The sequence below is a fragment of the Hyalella azteca genome, unplaced genomic scaffold (genome assembly GCF_000764305.2).
Source record: "Hyalella azteca isolate HAZT.00-mixed unplaced genomic scaffold, Hazt_2.0.2 contig16069, whole genome shotgun sequence".
Lineage (NCBI taxonomy): Eukaryota > Metazoa > Arthropoda > Malacostraca > Amphipoda > Hyalellidae > Hyalella > Hyalella azteca.
In genome coordinates this window covers 194,524-213,815 of record NW_025945896.1, presented here as the reverse complement: position 1 = coordinate 213,815, position 19,292 = coordinate 194,524, and the positions used below count along the sequence as shown (strand labels likewise).

The 19,292-nt window shown below is 38.5% G+C and overlaps 2 protein-coding genes across 2 annotated transcripts; both read right to left on the bottom strand.

Moving 5' to 3' along the window:
* Window positions 1-1,364: 1,364 nt before the first annotated feature.
* LOC108675928 (zinc metalloproteinase nas-8) lies at window positions 1,365-4,642 on the bottom strand. The gene is made up of 6 exons (XM_018163981.2): window positions 4,550-4,642; window positions 4,028-4,168; window positions 3,366-3,480; window positions 2,755-2,945; window positions 2,363-2,496; window positions 1,365-1,672 (listed from the first exon to the last, which is right to left on the bottom strand). The coding sequence occupies exons 1-6, from the start codon at window positions 4,602-4,604 to the stop codon at window positions 1,586-1,588; spliced, it is 723 nt and encodes a 240-aa protein (XP_018019470.1). The 5' UTR covers window positions 4,605-4,642; the 3' UTR covers window positions 1,365-1,585.
* Window positions 4,643-8,480: 3,838 nt separating this feature from the next.
* Window positions 8,481-19,008, bottom strand: LOC108675927 (L-fucose kinase). The gene is made up of 13 exons (XM_018163980.1): window positions 18,883-19,008; window positions 18,148-18,317; window positions 17,429-17,561; window positions 16,992-17,080; window positions 16,591-16,668; window positions 16,105-16,246; window positions 15,283-15,434; window positions 14,340-14,482; window positions 13,354-14,216; window positions 13,015-13,178; window positions 12,078-12,230; window positions 10,744-10,917; window positions 8,481-10,506 (listed from the first exon to the last, which is right to left on the bottom strand). The coding sequence occupies exons 1-13, from the start codon at window positions 18,956-18,958 to the stop codon at window positions 9,298-9,300; spliced, it is 3,546 nt and encodes a 1,181-aa protein (XP_018019469.1). The 5' UTR covers window positions 18,959-19,008; the 3' UTR covers window positions 8,481-9,297.
* Between the last annotated feature and the right edge of the window lie 284 nt (window positions 19,009-19,292).

Below are 19,292 nucleotides of genomic sequence, written 5' to 3'. Positions count from 1 at the left end.
TGTTTTTGAGAATTAAAATAATTTTTTCACTCTTTTATCTTATATATACGATGTATTTTTCATAGTTTTAATGAAAATTTAACGCATATGGAAAAAAATCAGAGTTTTCCTGTCAGGGAAATTGATCAGAGACTACGATTTATGCGTAATTTATGAGTATAATCAGACTGGCTATAAATAATATTAATTTTCTGAGTACATTATGTTTCCCGTATCGATGCTTACCCTACATTTTTATAAAGACATTACAAATTTTAAACCTTTTCTTTTTTTAAGTTTTCACCGTTTCGAAAAATTCAATAATATTGCGCCAACCAGGACACTGATTTGGCTTAATGGCTCTATGGTATTGCTGAAAACAAGTTAACAATTGTTTACGTCCCTATTAAGAACTTATTTTTCGCTTAATGGGTTGGTTTTGTAAAAAAAAATCAGCTATAAAGAGAATAAATTTCGAATGCAAATAAGTAATTAATTCATCACGATGAATTGCAGATGTCATACAATTTGTCATACGCACTGAACATAAAGTACGGCCTTGGTAAGATTTCGAGAACACTTTACGAGCTTCTGTGAAGCAGACTGAGCTGTTAGGCTTTAGATTTATTGCCAGGTACTAAGGCGCAGTTCTTAAATCTTGTTATTCAATTAGTTTGTATAGATATGTATTTGTAATACTATCATTTATCTATAAGTTTTGCAATCCGATTCTAAACCGATTATATTAATTTGCGTTATTTAGTTACACCTGTAGTGCAGAGTGGTCACTTTATTTTCTTTCTTCATCCTCACGTCTTGCACTAATTGAGTCAGGTATGCTTCTAAATGAAAGTAATCAACAAGCGCTTTAATCAAAATACAAACAATATTCTTACACCTACTCCGTAAATTGCTATTGGAATGACCCCCTGATAACTGTCAAGTTTTCAAGGCCACCTTCCGCAGAAAAATTAACTCGCACTGTTGCAAGAAACAGTAAAGTCGATCTCAGATGCGAATAATGTTTTCCATTAAATGATTTACAGCTTAAAATTCTCAGAATCATTCGTTTTGATTTTTTTATTTCATTTCGTTCGAGTATTGATCACGACCATATGAGATCGCGACTGCATTAAATTGAGTGTATTAATGCCAAAATAATAAGCACAAATTTCATTGACTTCAAACGTATTCTTTTCCAGGCAGTACACTCTTTTGTATCGGCAATAAACTCTCTACATATAACAATGTCACCAGCTCTACTCTGATTATAATTATATCGACGAAATCTTGCAGCATCATGGCCATCCGAGTACGCAGGTAGGCTAATGTAAGAAAATCTTTCCTGCAAATAAATTAAGATCTGGGTATGAAGAACAACGATAAATCATTGAGACTTTATTTGCACTCGTAATCAGTTATTATCGAATTATGTTGGGTTGATATCGGCAGAACAATTTCTTCACAATAACTGTGACAAATTTAGAATCATGATAATTCGAGATTTATGAATGTATGGGATTTTTTGTGAGGATTGAGTATTAGTTTTGTCCACGATTGCAATAATGTTAGCATAACTTGACTAGGCAGTAGTAGGTGCATGACTCTAGCAGTTGTACATAGCCTTCAACTTGTTAAGATCGATCGTACTGAGACCATCGCGCTGACCAATCACGCTCTGGTAGGCGGGATCCTGTCATGACAAAAGTAATCAGCATGAATATCATTATTCTACTGAATACTTCGTTGTACAGCCTATATAGATCATCATTTATCAATTTTCATTGATATCCTATTATTTATTATTTATTTACTCAGATGTTATTAATACTTTCTATCCTACATTTATTTATAACAATTTTTGTTCACATAAAAATAAAAATACTTCTCGAAAATTTCATACTGAAATTCCAAGGTACGCAAGCAATGTCGTGAGAATCGTTGTACTAATTTTGTTCAACTCGTTGAACGAATACCTCGCTCGGTATATTTATCTATACCTCGAAGTGAATCAAATTTCAAGAAAGCTTCTCAATGCATCATTCAAACAACGCATTCTTTTATAATGAATTTACACAAAGCCGATGATAATATCTACACACCAAAAATTTGAATTGTTTTCGTTATTAAATGAGTATATCTTCATTGTATAAATTTACCCGAACGTAAATAAAATTTCTTAGTTTTTATCCCAATTGGTGTCAGTGGTTCTCAATGACACTGCCAAAATCATGGCATTACAACGATAGTAAACTTCCGCCTTTGTCAAATATTCTGCTTAAAATTCGTTCACGAGCAGTATAATAAAAATTTACGTAGAGTTTTGACAATTATTATAGTTTTAAGATTGAATACTAAAAGCAAAGAATTATTCTAAACTAACCGTGGTGATGATGGTCCTAAGTCCATTGGATGAGAAAGCGAATTGGCTGTAGTGCATGACGCTCTCATAGTCGTAGCCGTAACCAAAATCTGTGATCACCGTGTCTGGGTACTTGTCGAAGTTGTGCTCAGCTCCTGTGCGAGACGAAATAGAAGACTTGTCATTCTCTTGGTGGCAATGTTAACGTAAATGTCTTTGAGGCTATGTTAGAGGTAAATATCTTGGAGGCAATGTTAGAGGTAAATGTCTTTGAGGCAATGTTAGAGGTAAAAATCTTGGAGGCAATGTTAGAGGTAAATTTCTTGGAGGCAATGTTAAAGGTAAATGTCTTTGAGGCAATGTTAGAGGTAAATGTCTAGGAGGCAATTTTAAAGGTAAAGGCTATTACAGACCAGCCTGAATGTTGTCCCATTGGATGGTAACGTAGTCGTCTCTGTTCGAGGCGGACTGTTCGTGGTAGAAGCCAAGAGTGTGGAGCATTTCGTGCATGGTAGAACCATAGGAGTCAGTGCACCAGGTTGGGTAGTTGATTTCTTGCATTCCTCCCAAGCGACCGACGTAGCTCCAGCAGCCCTCTTCCTGACTGAATGTTTACAAATCTTCATAAGAAACGCATTTAAGCCTGGAAAAGAATACAAGCTACTATCTTCCATCCGATTTTAATATTCCTCGTTTTGGTGAAATCTAGATCAGCGTTACGCTGTAGGACCTATAACATCATTAAAGGCCTGATCACGTTGATAAGATGCATATTAAAAACATATGTTTAAAATCCTTCGTTTCAACGAAATAATGCATGGAAGTAAGGAATGATAATCACTGATTTACCTAAATTTACCGTCAGTGTTTGTTCCAAATCTTTAGAATAATTTCCCTACGAAAAACTCATTCAGATTCGCATGAGACTTGAGAATTGAGATTAATTTAAGCGGTGAGTTGTAAACAATAAATGCTAATTGAAGTTGAATAAATAATTAAATAATAAATTTTATGAGCAACTCACTAGACGATGCGGACATAATCGGCCTCTCCGTTCCTGTCTACGAACTGAATGCAGCCGTTGGTGAGAGTATTGTAGTCGCTCATGGCCTTGCGGATGGCAACTTCTTGGGCAGCGGCTGTTGAAATACGACATTATACGCTCAAAAATTGGAAGCGATGATGATGTATACATTCGGAAAATTTCAGGACGATTTCAAATGTAACTTATAATAAAAATGAGAATGATTACAGGAATCGTTAATAACATAAGGAAATCACAAAACTTTTCGAAACAACGACATAGTTAATTAAAGTATAAATAATTTATTGCGAAGTAGAAGTAAATAAATTATCAGAAGTCTGCGATCCAAAACACAATTTCTGTCGATACCACGTGTGATAAATTGAAAATTTAAAAACAAATTTTCCTGCAAATGAAAAAAAAACATCCAGAATATCAATCAAGGCTTCATTTTATAATGCAAATTAATCTACACCTTCTGACAAGTTTAGGACGGTTTCGTCCACGGTCACGCTGATGGGCCACACAATTCATGGTTCAGTAAAACTCTCATAAAAAACATCATCGGCACTAAAACATGTAATCCAAATAGCAATCATGACAAAACCTTCCGAAAACACACAAATTTCAGTAAGGTAAGTGGAAAACAATTCCGCACGTACAGACGGAAGCGGCGATTACGAAAGGCACGCGGCCGTTGGGCCAGCGGTAGCTTTCATCGATGAGGCCGTTCTTGGTCATGGGGCGCGTGGGGCCTTTGATGTCGAAGTACCTTTCGTCTGGGTTGTCCTTACGGACCGCCACTGCATGCAATCGAGTAACAATTAAATTTATGCACAAATGTATTCATACTTTTTAGATACACGTTATATTTCATGTAAGGTGGATGAATAAAAGGGTGAATAACCCATTAATTAATTTACTACAGTATTCAATCATAGTTAGATTTTTATCATTACAATCATCATTAATCCCACACGATATGAAGAACTATAATCATTAGTCAGTAGTAGAATGCTCCTCCAAAGATATAGTTTATGAGATAATTTGCATAGTGTAGACGCTCCTCTTAATGATTTTAATGTGCAAATGACTAGGTACTAGATAATGATGTTTTTATACCAGGAAGATATATGCTATATTAGTTAATTAAGTGTATGGAGGTAGTTTCGTGTTCTACGTACGAGGAGTGGCGAAAGCCGCAGCCAACAGACAAGCCAAGACTATTAGGAGCTTCATTATTGTTGAACTTCGACGCAACAGTGATTAAAACCGATCAAACCTTTACTTATATATCTTCTGAGCGCTTTGTTTACGTTAAATGCCAGATGCGAGAGTGAGAAAATTTACAACTGCTAATCTATTCGCGTATAATTATGAATCATGATTTCCTCTACGTTAGCGAGCCTTTTAATTCCCACGGGCTGTAGTTTTTCTCGGTCTGGATGGCGCCAATGACATTCATATTCTGCTGAATTTTGCTCGTATAATACGACAACCTTGGCACCTGAAAGGGAAAGCAAAGGTGCTCTAAGAATCTTATTTTTGGTTTTAGCAAAATTTTTGAAACTGCAGCTCAAACTTTATACTATCTACAGTTTCATTTTACGCTATCTTAATTACTAGCATGACCATGCGTTTCTTGCATCCACGAAAAAAAAATTGAAGGTAAATCGCCGGAAAATTCAACTCGTAACTTCATTTTCACGCAGTCGGATTCTTTTCTGGTGTGCTATCTTTTTCGTTGTGAAAAGCACGCAATAATTCATTTATTATTTTAAATGGTTTTTTGAGATCTTAATTATTATTAATAAATCACTCAGAACCCCAAGATAAATTGTCACATCCTTTTGTTGTATATTATTTTAAGCTTATCGTTTGTTATTGATTACGAAGTCCTTGAAATTTATACGTATGTTGGAACGATTTTCTGGTCTAGCAAGATTCTCATAACTTGTTCCATAAATGTTCCGTTCATACAAGTATGTACATGTGGAGTGTTCCCACGGCACTAAAACGAACAACACCAACCTATTGATGTTTGTAGAATCAATATTGATCAAATTTAACTAACAAATTGATGGCTTTGGTATGGGTCATCTCCCTGATCTTACCTTAGCAATATTATCATGTAATTTCATTAGGTTTCTTAATTAGTTGGCCGATTATTCCATTGGTTTGAAGCAAATTCTTGTTAGAACAGATATTGTTGATGCAATTCTTTTTTTAAGCGTCCATCTCATTCAGGCCTGCTTTTCGATTATCTCTACTTTAAACATACATTATATTTAAACATACATTTATTTGAAAACGTTTCTGACTCCGAAACGTTTTTAATATCGATATGGTGAATTTGCTTGGCGTTTTCTTTGCTTTTAAATTCCTATTACGAATGATTTCAAACTCAGGTTGCTTATATTGAAAGTCGGACCACACTATTTTTCCGCAATGTACAACAGTTAAAATAACATTCAATTCAAAACTAAATTAGCAAAAGCTATAGAAGCTCGTTCCAAGTCGGTAAATGTTGATTGTTAGCGATACAAGGAGTCTGAAAAAGTAAATACATTTCGTTGTTTTACAATCGAAAAACAACAACTATTGTAAGTACCCATCTCCAAAGTAAATTTTATAATGTATGTTTAAAGTAGACAGTTTTGCTCGATGCGTATTAGCGTTTGTCGGAGGGTCGTTATATATCAGCTTATACGTATATCAGCTTAGCTGAACACCGCAGCAGGAGATTTCGTTCTGGACTGCCGCCAGCTCACCCATCTCATTCGCATGTGAGCCTTCTCGCTGAACGGTGCAAAGTGACTGTGTCGGAGAGCAATTTTAAGATTCTTATTTCCACTTGAGGTCCCTCAGATTCAAAGATTTTTGCAATCCAGCGTAAATCTTGCCTTAACAACGCTTACAGTTTTTTTTTCCACCTGAAATTATCAACATATGGGTTTTCATGTTCCTTTGTTTTTTATTTGTACCTATTTGAGTTTTAATCCCTTTCGTTTAAATTGGTTTTTATATTAAATTTACTTGTATTTTTTTTCAAAGTCTAAACTCCTGATAGATCTGGTCTCAGAAAAGTTCTTGATGAAGATATAATGAATATACTGGGCTTATGCTTTAATTCTTGGCTAACTTGCGATATAAGCTTAGTAATGATATAATATAAAATTCATATTTTCGTCTCAAAAGCCTCTCGAAGACAACTTTAAAGAATAACTTGCATCCTATTTGACTAAGCATTTAAGCTCGTTCTCCAATACTCTTTAAATGATTAATACTCGTATTATTATGTACGGCAAGCGATAGCGATGTTTACTGCAAATGTTATCGCAGGAATACACAAGTTGACAGCTGTCAATGTTCTCAGTGCATTGCTGCCGACACTTGTATGAACTTAATTGTTCTCGTAGCATAATCGACATTCTTAATCATGCTAGAGCTCGGCTGCTGACCGAGTCCATATCACCTGGGTCTTTAATCACTGGAGAGGAGACGGGAGGGTTAGGTCATTCTACACCAATACCCATGAAAAATTATGACTAGACCATCCGCGAGCTTTGTAAACGAGCCCATCATGAGTACGACATATAACGTTGAGAGAAGGGAAAAACGCATGATAACCACATTACAAAACAGAGATGCTGATTCCATCTATGCAGGAATTATCCCTTTGCGTGGCGGTGTCGAGGCTATTTAAGGTTTTATCGATGTATCTGAGAGATTAAACTTACTCTGGATAAAACAGGAATGGTCGGATGCGATCCTAAGCTCGGCCATTCATAACCCCTGATCCTTCGCTTCTGCCGCACTTCTATTGGCGATAAGCAAGCATACCAACATCGATCGTACATCAGCTGGCCCAACTGACGGCGATTGCGCAGTTAATTACATTCCACTACGCCACGGTGCACGGGGGTTCTTTTGGCCAAAGGAAACTCAGGAAAGTGAAGTGAAAAATATGGCCACCTGAAAACCACCCGTTGCTTTAATCTGAGAAAGTGGATATATCAGAAATACACGAGCTTACGAGTACAAAAATCCGATCTGAAAACATAACCAGGATCTCACGCAGAATATCCTTAGTGCCAAATATCCCGCTCTGAAATTTGGAAGCTCTTTGGAGTGGTCCAAAAGAATTGCAGAATCCTACGATTTTCAGTTGAATATATTACAAAACATCCCGCGGAAATTTGGAGAAAAACTGTCACTAACAATGTTCATCATCTATCTTGCGTATAAAGTGGCAAAGGAAAACCTATTTCATCAGAGCTCTAGCTCTCAGAGTTCAGAGCTCTATTTACGAACTTCTGACATCAATAATATTAAATGTTATCAAATGATAAAAATTTAGAATTTTACATGTGCGTATATTATTTTTAAAATTTTCGTAATTAAAAATTGCAAATTTATTAAAGAAAATAGTAATTTATTTCCTATATTTTTGCGTGTCATTCTACATGTGCACTTGTAACTTTAGAGGCGAAGGCGGGAATCCCGCATCTGATGCCCTCGAGTTCGATATTATCATTACAAAACAAACAAGTTTCTGTTCGACCAACATCTGGCTTTGTTCATGCATCACTTATGAAGGGTAAAACTGATAGGGAAAAACCGAGTTTCCAATACTGAAGATTGGACTTATTGATGCAGATAGTGAGTCGGGACTTTAGAAAAGGTTCGATTTCAGCCACCGAACTCGTGTCATGGTTATTTGGGATGATTCTCTTACGAGCCAAAAAACTTGGGTTTCAACGCATTGTGGTATAATGTCGTCGGCACTCAATGTTGTCGAGATACTCATGGTAATACGAAAAGTAAATCAAAGAAAAATGAAACTGCAATCTTAGATCGGGCATAATCTGAGAAAAACTGCTCAAGTATGGTTAGTTAAAAAAATATATTAGCGTAACGTAAGAGAAGACGACTTTTCTAGTGTATGTATGATGAACAGACAAGTACTCAGGACCAACAAGCAGCAAGTTCAATCGTAGTTCTCAAGTGGCTCGGCTTATAGTCAAGTTCGTGAAAAGAATTTAAATCTGTGACGGCTCTTCAGCAGCTTCCACAGAGGCTCTTAGAACACTGGAACTAATAAATAAAATTAAAAAATTTCCATAATTTCATTCCAATCCATATACAGCATAACACCAGTATTATTCATTATGTTTACCACACATATGAAACGGTACAAAAATATACGTCTGGCAGAATTATAACTCGCCCAACACACACGGATCAACGTCACATTAAGTATAAAGTATGAAGGCACGCACAACGTAACTAGATATGCAATAAAATAAATACAGGTAAAAAGAGTTAAAAATGTGTAAAAAAAAACTATGACCGAACATTCGAGTCACTGAGGATTACCAAATTCCTCAACAAATTCAAGATGCCCTCACGTAATAACAACTCAATTCAACCTAATTAAAGTATACATTTTACGCTGAAATAACCACATAACAACCAAAAACTAACGCAGAAATCAACAAAAAATAGGACGCTACAAAACTTTAATTTTTTCAGATTTCAGATATCTACCGCTTACTGAGCGTATATTGATATAGTTACTCAAAACAGTTAGTGAGCGTATATTCATAAAGTAACCCCCATTGTTAGCCGCAGAAGTTAGGTTCAAATTATAAGGAGCTGTACCCCAAGTATAATCCATGGTAATTGTTACAATAGAATTTTTTCAAACACAGACATTAGTTCCCCATAGAATCGGGGCTGCTAAGATTAAAATGGCTCGCAAGACCCACGAAACGGGCTAAAGTTTGTCTCAAAAGTTAAATTTTGTATCTTTAACGGCGTAAGCCCACAGCTCGTAGTAAATCTTGTATGTTATTTTGCAGCAATTTCACCACGGGTTTAACTCGGTAATCTGAAAGGAAACTGAATAAATTTATGCTGATTTCACCATTCATTGAACATGATGTTGCGATGACGTTTGACCAGACTGTAGCAGATGCGGTTTCTTCGAAGTTTTCCAATGCAGCTCAAAATTGGTTTTGATCTCACGGAGTTTGTGTGAGTCAAGCACCTGAGGAGGTTGTTCCAGATTGACCAATTCCACTCCATTGCAAGTTATGGAGAGACCACCCTTCGAGACCTCAACGCGGTCAGCTTCCACATCGAACAGCGAGAGTTCAGCAGCCAACTTGCTACTCATTCCTTCAGAGGAAGACGATAATTTCAATAAACCGTACAAGTAGCCGCCACCGCCGGCACCTGACAAAGATGCACCGCTTACGTGAGGAGAGAGCGCGCTGAAAAGCTTCGATATCCTTGGAGGCTCCGATCCTGCAGCGACAGTCTTTTTAAGCTGCCAATATCGGGTGACACAAGACGCTAAGCCGTCAATATTTTGGTCCGTGAGACACGACGCAGCGGTCAGTGCACACTCAATCAAATCACTAAACGTTGCAAGCATGGAGTCGTTGCCTGTGTACCAAGACCTGACCACGTTCTGCAAGATGTTCTTAGCAAGACGCACCTGCCCCGTGTAGAGGAGCAACAACCGGGAGTTTAGAGCGCCAAGCAAATCATTCGACAATGGAACAGAAAACGCGTCCACTTGCACAGGCAGTTTGCCATTACTCAAGCCCAGCTTAGCACCACCATACAAACCACCGACTTGATCTTGCCATCCTCCGCCTGTGGTCATCCGTTGTTCTAGGCCAAGAGTGGAGTGCATGAGGGTGGGACCGTCAACAGCCTTGCCCTTTAGGACAGCTAAAACTGCAAGAAGTGCCCCGCCAATAAGACTGCTGCCTCCCAGCCCTGAGCCTGAGGGCAATCGAGACACGATTTGCAGTTCGAGCCATCCGCCGAACTTGCCAAGTTGTTCATCCAAAGACTCGCTACAGTTAAGGTCCACGATGCCACTGTGTATGAGAGCAGTCTTGACGAGTGCACCAGCGCTCAGAGGGTTGTGATAGTCAGCCAAGTCATGCAGTTGCGACCAGTGGAGACTCAGAGTTTGAACACCGGCGTCGTATTTGTCGTTGCCACTCTGAAGTAAACAAGACACACCAAGGAGCTCGTTGCCATGGCCTGCACGGCAGCATTCGCCGCAAGCGTCCCGGGCGTTCCATCGGCCACGGACGGTGATAGGTTTCTTGCCATTCACCTGAGACAAAATAAAAACTCATTCCCAAAAGTGGAAGAGGCAAGAAATACGAAAATGAGAGCAAAAAATCACTTTGTATTCTCTGCCACAGGTACCATTTACCAAGAATGCGCATAACAACTAATTTTTTCGATCGAACTCATTAGCTTCACAATTTTCAAGTAACCAGATTTTTACCCGACTATCAACAAAATTAATGCAATAAAAACCAAGCACAGCGCTAGTCACACGACCCACCAAGATAGCAACGTTGAGCACTGCACCACCAAGCTCATAACAAACAGGCGGAGTGTCGGTCCAGCCGCCTGCCAGGTCCAGGCGAGCTGGACAGGTGCCCTCTACCCACACGCCTGCTGCCACCGGTGCCAGGCATACAGACGGGGTGGGGTGGCTGCGTACGCTCTCAAGGATCTGAGAAGAGGATACGCAGTGAAGTAAATCAAACAAAGAGAGACAAAATTCTGAACAGGTTGTTGCTAATTAAGTTCTTTCTTTGTACGCGAGTCCAGAAGCGATTGTTTTACTTAGTATAAACAGTTGCGGCTGATTTAGCACGTCGTTCTTGCACGTTGTTGCACGTCGACTACGATTGCTTCATCTTGTACTATTATTTCATTTTTTGTTGTTTTTAAACAGGGTTGCCAGACGGTCATTTTTTCCGGACTAATTCCGTGATTTAGTTTTTCTCAATTGCGCTGGCCGGCTGAAATTTATGATAGGGGTGCTTCCTAATAAAATTTTAAATACCTACTGCAAAAAGAAAATGAATGGAATTTTTATAGCGGAACCTACAAATAAACTAGTATATATTGAGTTATCGGCCTTTTTTGTTCTCGGATTTGGCCGATTTTAGGCAACCTGAATTCTGTACCACTACGTCCTGGAGAAATACATTTCGTGGTACGCATATGTACCACTTCGGAGTCAACGTGTTAAGAGGACAGAGATTGCAAGACGTTTCTTTGATCAGCAATGGCTCACTTTAGTAGTCAAGACGATAACATAGAGCGAGACTTAAATGACTTATGTGAGGCAAGACAAGACTTATATGTCGTCAGATGCTTTCCTCACAGTCGGCAATCATGTATTTATTCCAAGTGCAAGGGATATATCCCTTCAACTATTTAAATTCATGCCGATGACTTTCACAATAGGTACCAAAAAATGTCCACTGCGCTGCGATTACGATTAGGAATATTACACTAGTAGTAGTTCCAATGCCCTCTGGACCAATAATCTCAATGCCAGCATGATTACAAGTAGCGGCTAATATTTCGTCAGCGATAGGTGGGTTTAGCTTGATAAGCCGTAAGTGATTTTGGCTAGTACCATCAAAAATAGTCCAATCACGGATGGCATTTCGAGGTAAACCCAAGAAATTGGCTTCTACGTACGTGTACGTAGACGGCTACGTGTACTTAAACGAGTTTTAATAGTAATAGTTAAATTGTAACCCTGTCTGCCAATCACGGATGGCTTCTCGAGCTAAACCCAAGAAATCGGCTTATACGTGTACGCAGGCCGCTAAGTGTACTTAAACGAGTTTAAATAGTACAGCGGCATGTCGATACCTGCCGGGCGATGAGCATCTCAACGGCTCTCTGGTAGTGGCGGGCGGCCCTGGTGAGGTCCGCGGCAGAGGCGAAGTATGGCGCCGTGGCGGGCTGACAGAGCTGTGCACTCGCGCCCTCCAGCGCCTGCACACCCGTAACCAGCGAACCTTCCTGGTCATGAGAAGTTGGCCAAGAATTGGACTCAAAGAGTTGAAAAATATGAACCAGAATTGAGACGTTGATATTGTGAACAAGCGCATTTGGTGGACATAAATAGTGTATATTTGCGTGTTCTGCCGGAGTCCTTTAAGGGGAGCGTCTGGGTCCAAAATCGACAATTTTGGCTTTTCCGGTTTTTAGTCTCACCTTAAAGCTGACATTCTGCCCTATCCAACGGTACCACTGCCATCTCTCTACGTTGATTTATGATTTCACGACATTTCATGAAAGAGGGGCGGGTGGGGGAGTTCTCTAAGTAATTAGATAGGAACTAATTAGCTGCTGAGCTCTTTAAATATAGTGTCTACTTGAGTTGTGCTGCAGTTACGTGTTTAGTCTCATCTACACGAACAAAAAAGTCTTAGATTTTTGTTTTACATATGTGTACCAAGTTTCAAAGAAATCCGTCCGTAAATGAAAAAGTTAGTTTTTGACCCAGACGCTCCCCTTAAGCGAGATTCTCTGTTCAGGCGGAAAGAGACCTCAATAGTGAAAGAACTTATGCGCTCAGGTCAGGTGGGCGTCATAAAGGTGTAAGAATTCAAGCGGTAACAGAAAGAATCAACGTTAAACTACGAAAATTTAAAAATTCTGGTTATCAAAATTTTCGACATTTGCAGACATGTTGAAAATAATATCAGTACGATTGAGACGATAATATGAACATGTATGTGTATTTAATTTACGTCCTTCTAGTTCTAGTCCTACAACGTCACTACTCCGATGCCAGTTATACCTGCAAGTGCTGAAAAGCCTCGTTGAAAATAGCATTGGCGGCAGGCCCGGTCCTGATGTTTCCTTGCCAGCCTGCCAGTGCTGCCAGAACGTCAGCCACCACAGCCAGCAGACGAGTAGCACTTCTGCCCGAGTTCCAGCACCACCCTGTAGCACTCACAGGTCCTGTCACAATTAAACAGCGTCAACTTATAGCGGATGCAGAGAGAAACAAGGTAGTGAAATATTTATTTCAGTATTGTCATGAATATTTTTCATATCTGAACCCATTAACAGCAATAAAGTACAATAAGAAATTCGAATCAAATTGTAATTGAAAAATATCAAACGTTCTACTGACCTGCAGATTTGCAGTTAACTATAAGCGTGTGAAGGGACCTGAAAACTTCTTGCAGAGACTCTCGGTCGGCATAAGCCAGATACTTGATTTCTCGGCCAACATCAATGGACCCAACATAAGGCATCATGGCCTCGACGTGCGAAAGAATATACCTCTTGATCTCAGCGTGTCTCAGTTTAAGAAATTCCATCGGACAACACAGCATCGCAGCCTCAGCAATGGAATAACAGTCGTCGTCAATAGAGAGGCTCGCGTCGTGCCACATAAAAGAAGTCAGCCGCGTGATTTGTTCACAAACATCAACACATGGGCTGAAAAATCGTGCATTCAAAGGAGTCTTGGGAACATCTTGACGCCAGAGACGATGAGCCAAGCCGTCAACACCGCGCTCAAGACGCGACCAGGGCATATTGAACATGCCACCGCTCGGGTACTCTGCATGTAGATCGTCCGTAACGCCGAAACAAACAACAATGGAGTTGAAAGTTGCGTTATTTGCATCATTTCTGAGACTACATTGCTGCCATAACAGGTCATTTCCAAGTTTAATAACTCCAGGACGAGCTAAAGTCAGTCCTAACGCCGCACTTCCTTCACCAATTTCAACAGAAACCCCTTGACTCTTGAAGGAATCCACAACGCATATTGGTCTGCCGGAACACACATCACCGGCAAAGCTGTGCTTGTCCCAAATGTTTGAGTTGATAGAACGCACTTGAGAAGTAGCAAGGCTTTTATCCACACATGATGCAAAGAACGGTTCACACGAGAGTGTTCTAACCGACGGCCAATGCAAGAAGTGGAATGATTCCAACAGATGAGTTTTAAGCCGCATGCCTGCGAACATTTTTTCGGCGCATTCTCTGAAAAGTGAAAAACGAGCAAGTCTGAAATTAACTTTATAGATATGCAGGTACAAACAGCTATGCAGGTACTCGTTTATTGGCGACGGAAGTAATTCATACCCGTTTTTGCAATTGATTTACCTGGCAAGAGAACGCATGTCGGTGCCGTGCACGCTGAAATGCTGTGTGGAATATTTTTCAGCGCTGCACCGCGCGGTCTCTCTGCAGTGGCTGCCTCCTGCTCCACAGCACAGCGCCGCTATCAACTCAAAATACAGAGACACCTGCAAAACAGAGACATTTTAAGCCGCTCCTCATACACCAGATATAATGAAGAAATCTTTTGAGATAAGGTAAGCTTAAACTAAACCCGTCGTATCTAGAGACAGCATAATCATAATAGAAGCTGTCATGATGAAATAGAATGTAGCACTAAAGACTATATTCCTGCACAATAATTCACTTGTTCAGAGTGTATATAATTTCAACATTCCAAAAAGTAGTTCTATTTTAGGATATTCAACTGAATAAATAGTTGAGTAATAAAAATTAATTTGATTTACTCAGATGAAGGGACGAAATATATACAGTCACGATTGAGATCAATTATTGACTATTTAATTAGAAAACAAATACTTTGTTGGGAATATTTGTTACAGCTAACGTAGTATAATCAGTGTAGCAGAGGAGGCGTGAGAGAGCTTGGAGAAATCGGATACCGTATGTAATAGAAAATATTCACAGCATGGACCAAATGGATCAATGTCTTTGGTCAAATGGATGAAATTTATGAATATAAATGAAATGAATTTTGATATAAATAAAGGTAAAATGTAAATGCAGCTTACTTAACAAGCCTTTGCTGAAACACATTAATGTGAGGCTGCGTACTAAGTAAGGCTGGGGCACTGCGTACTGAGAATGGCTGGGGCACTAAGTAACGCTGGGTCACTGCATACTGAAAATGGCTGGGGCGCTGCATACTGAGAAAGTCTGGGGCACTGGGTACAGTAAACGGTTGGGGTGCTGCGTACTAAGTAAAGCTGGAATGCTGCATGTTGAGAAAGGCTGGGGCACTGCGTACTGAGAACGGTTGGAGTCCAGAGTCAGTGGCATGGTAAGTGCAGTGGGTGAAGGGATGGCGTGTGTGCAGGGACAGCAGACGAGAACACACGGCAGGAGGAAGGTATAGTTGTCCACTGATCACTGGCACTCGGCCCTCCACTGACATCTCCTCTAGCCCAAGAATGAAACTCAAAATTAAAAATTGTATAGCTAATTTAACTATCGAATTTACTTGGGAAAATGAAAAATTTTATGCAAAAATAATCCCAATCCACATAAAAAATACTATTTAATTCCAAAAAATATTAATAAAGCATTTACACACACGATCCAGGCACAGAGTTTCCATAGAACTAACACAATCGATATTACTTGAACAAACGATGTAAACTTGGTAGACTGGGGTAGCTAAGCTAGTAGACATTCATTATGAAAATGCGTGGTCCTGATATCAAATATCAGTAATTTAATTATCGTAGCAGCAACTCATACGCATTCTTGCACTAGTTAGACATAATTCTTCGCTAGTTAGACAAGTTGGTGAAGTTACATTTGAGGCTAATTTATATCTTTAATTGCAACTGCTGCAAGCTTTATTCATAGGTAATCTTTTCATCGTAGGAAGACCATTCAAAATGTCAAGATTACATTCACTGTAACGCAAACACCAATAAATGTTCCTAATATTTTTATTTATTATCTTTGGATATCTACATGATGCCTCTAGCTTCTATATTCTCTAGCTATTACTGGAAAAGCCGGCTATCATCATGAGTAAGTAACATATAATAGATGCAAGAAAAAATGCTTAGGAAGCGTTCAGAAGGGGGAGACAACTCACTGCAGGTCTGTAATGATGGCTGGTAAATCAGTTGCTGCACCAGACCATGAGAGTCTGTGAGCACAACGCCGTGCTGCACTGCCTCTAGTATCGCCAAGGGCACGGTGAACAGCACAGCATCAGCACCCTCCTCCACACCAGGCTGCTTGAACAATAAGGACTTGGTTCATTGTTGTCAAATATGTGCTACTGAAATGTCATTCATTGAATACTATGGAATAAATTACGTGTGTGACAGTAGACTTGGATAGATCAAAAGTGAATTAGGTGGATCAAAACTAAGATACAATTTGAGAAAAGACTACATTCAAAATGATCAGTTTTTAATTTCATCCATTACAAATATTTGTTTAATAAGTATTTCTTTCCCAGGAGAGCAGATTGAATAAACACAAGTAAGCAGCATAGCATAAGAAAGTAGCTAATTTCATATCCCGGACTGCTTTCAAATTGTAACAGTTGAACCCAACTAAGAATCAGTTATACCTCCGGGAGCACGTGGGGCAACATCAGGATGCTATCTACTGATGAGATCCAGAGTCCTCTGTTGCAGCGTTTTGCCAACTGAAAGGGAGAATGTTGAACAGAATAATTTGACTTGAATGTACAAGATAAGGAATCTAAGGCAAAATGTAAACCTTCATTATATTTACACTCAAAATTTTTGATATTTTGATTCTCAAGTCACAATAATTCATCCATAAGTTGTATCTTTATCAACACTCTTTGGTGTCACACCAATTAATTGGCTCAACTATATTAATTTATAACCTCATCCTCTGGATATATCAGAGGCAATAAATTCTACTAAAAAACTGTAATAAAAAGCATCCTATAGAAGCTGACTATGTGACACAAAAGTTGTCATATATTGTCCATGTTTGTACATGAGTAGCTGTCCACATTGAAGCCAGAAGAGGTGACGCTGGCCAAGGTAACCGTTGCCGTACATGAGCTGGAACGGCCGAGTCCATGCCTGTAATATTTATCTCAATGTCAATGAGGAATTTCTCTTAAAACCCAACCATAAAAACCAATTTTTTCCAAAAGAATTTACTTAAAAATATTTGATACTGATCATCGTCTGTTTGGGCCTTCACTTTTAAATAACTTTACTCATTTTGACAGGTGGTTAACGTCAAAAATTATAATAATTGAATCAATAAATACTGTAACATTGAAGTGGTCAAGATCATTTAATTATCTAATGAGCTGGAGAGCTTTATTACCTTATGAGCTAGTCTAGGAAAAAACAGCAGCTTACAGCTGGCCAATTCTTAGTAATATTATAAAAGAAAATGCACTACAATAGGTACTAGCTCACTATAAGCAAATTCCTGGCGAGGCCCTTTCAAGAGAGGTGCGAGATGTGCAGGATTGAGCAGCCATTGCTTGCTAGGTGGCCGACCAGCATGCACAACCAACACACGTGACTCCTCAAGAATGCTGTTTTCTATCTGCAAATGGGAATTTGCTATATGAACCCAATGATAACAGTTCATTGGCTTCTAATTTAACTAACTTAAGTTAATAAAGTTATGTCAAGTTAAGTTAACCCATCTTCCACAATGTGACATAGTATTACACATACATCAATTGGCAATTCAGTACCTATAATCTCTTCCACACATTGTGAAAGAGCCTTCAAAATTGTTTTGTAATTTCTGGTCAACAAGGTGATTAGCTCAGTTCCGCATGACAATAGTGATACAGGATCCCTACACAACTCAAATAATTATATTCTTATTTCTTAAATTGAATTACAAGGGTTGTTTCACCCAGTTGCAAAGTATTAAGGGGATATTGATGGTACCTAGTTTGATTATTTTTCATGTAATAAATACACATTGGCAAAAAAAAATGGCTGATACCTACTTCTGCATACCTACTGTGTTAATTCTTAATAAATTTATGTCCATAATGGATTTTCTAAGTACAAATGTAATGAAAGTATTGACATAAAAATCTTGACTTTTGCACAATGCATCTAATATCCTACATATAAGTTTTTGCAGGCAATAAAGCCAGTGTGAATAATCTTACCATAGAGTAATCTTTCTTTGCAGATAAAGTTTCAGCTGCAATAAGAACAGCATTTATGGTAGCTCCTCCACTGCCCACCCCCACTTCCCCCTGTGGTGCACGAGGATCAGCCACAACCAATAGTTCATCGTGTGCAGGGAGAAAATTGCCAGCATGCAGCACATCACACTCTGTAGGGAAAAGGCCAACTGTGAGAAACAAACACTGAAACACTAGAAAAATTTCATCATGTTTGTTAGTACAGATAAGAAGGAATACTCAAATGCATTTGAGACAAACAAATTTTAAAATTAAAAGAAATTTTAAACAGATACTAGAAAAGGAATAGTACCTAGTAGGCTAGTAATGTAGAATAGTTAATAATAAAATTGAAATATGGCAGCCAGTCAAAATGAGTTAAATACATTAGCAAATAAGATAACATGGTCAGCAACCTAGACTTGACTAACTTTAGTTGAGAAATTAAATTTTTATTGTAGATTAAAATAACTTCTGCAATAACTTAAATTTCTTTGTCTCTAGCCTCCCGAGTTATGACAAGGAAAGGGGATTAATTGTTGACTTTTCAATCAATTTGCCTCTCTTACAAATATCTTTTCCACCTTAATTATTTACCAATACCAACAATTTTCTACCCAAATGACAAACCTTTGAAAAATGATACAAAGGCAACTGTTTGAAAAAAAAAGTTCTCATTGCAGGCTGCAGAGCCACCATATTCTGAATATAACAAACCTTTTTGTAGAGCTTGACAGGTAGTTTTGTTGCCTGTTGTAACAATTATTAAATTCCAGTTCAGTTCAGCTGACATGCTTCTACAAAATCTAATAGAATAAGATTGAACTCTGAAATTTTTCAAACTGTTAACAGCACTCAAAGATTATTTTACAAAGGAAGTAGCTAGCACATAATTGGCAATACTAATACTAGGTGTCATGTAGGTGAACTACCTATGCTACATTACGTACTAGTTAGTTAGTTAGTTAGTAACAGCTAACACCTTACAAAGTACAAACTATGTGTTCCTGCTATATGTATTTCATTTTATTATTCATTTTATAGTTTTATAAATTTTTTATTTGGTATTTCTATTACAAATCACAATCATTGAATTAATATATAGCTAAAAACTTACAAAGCATTTA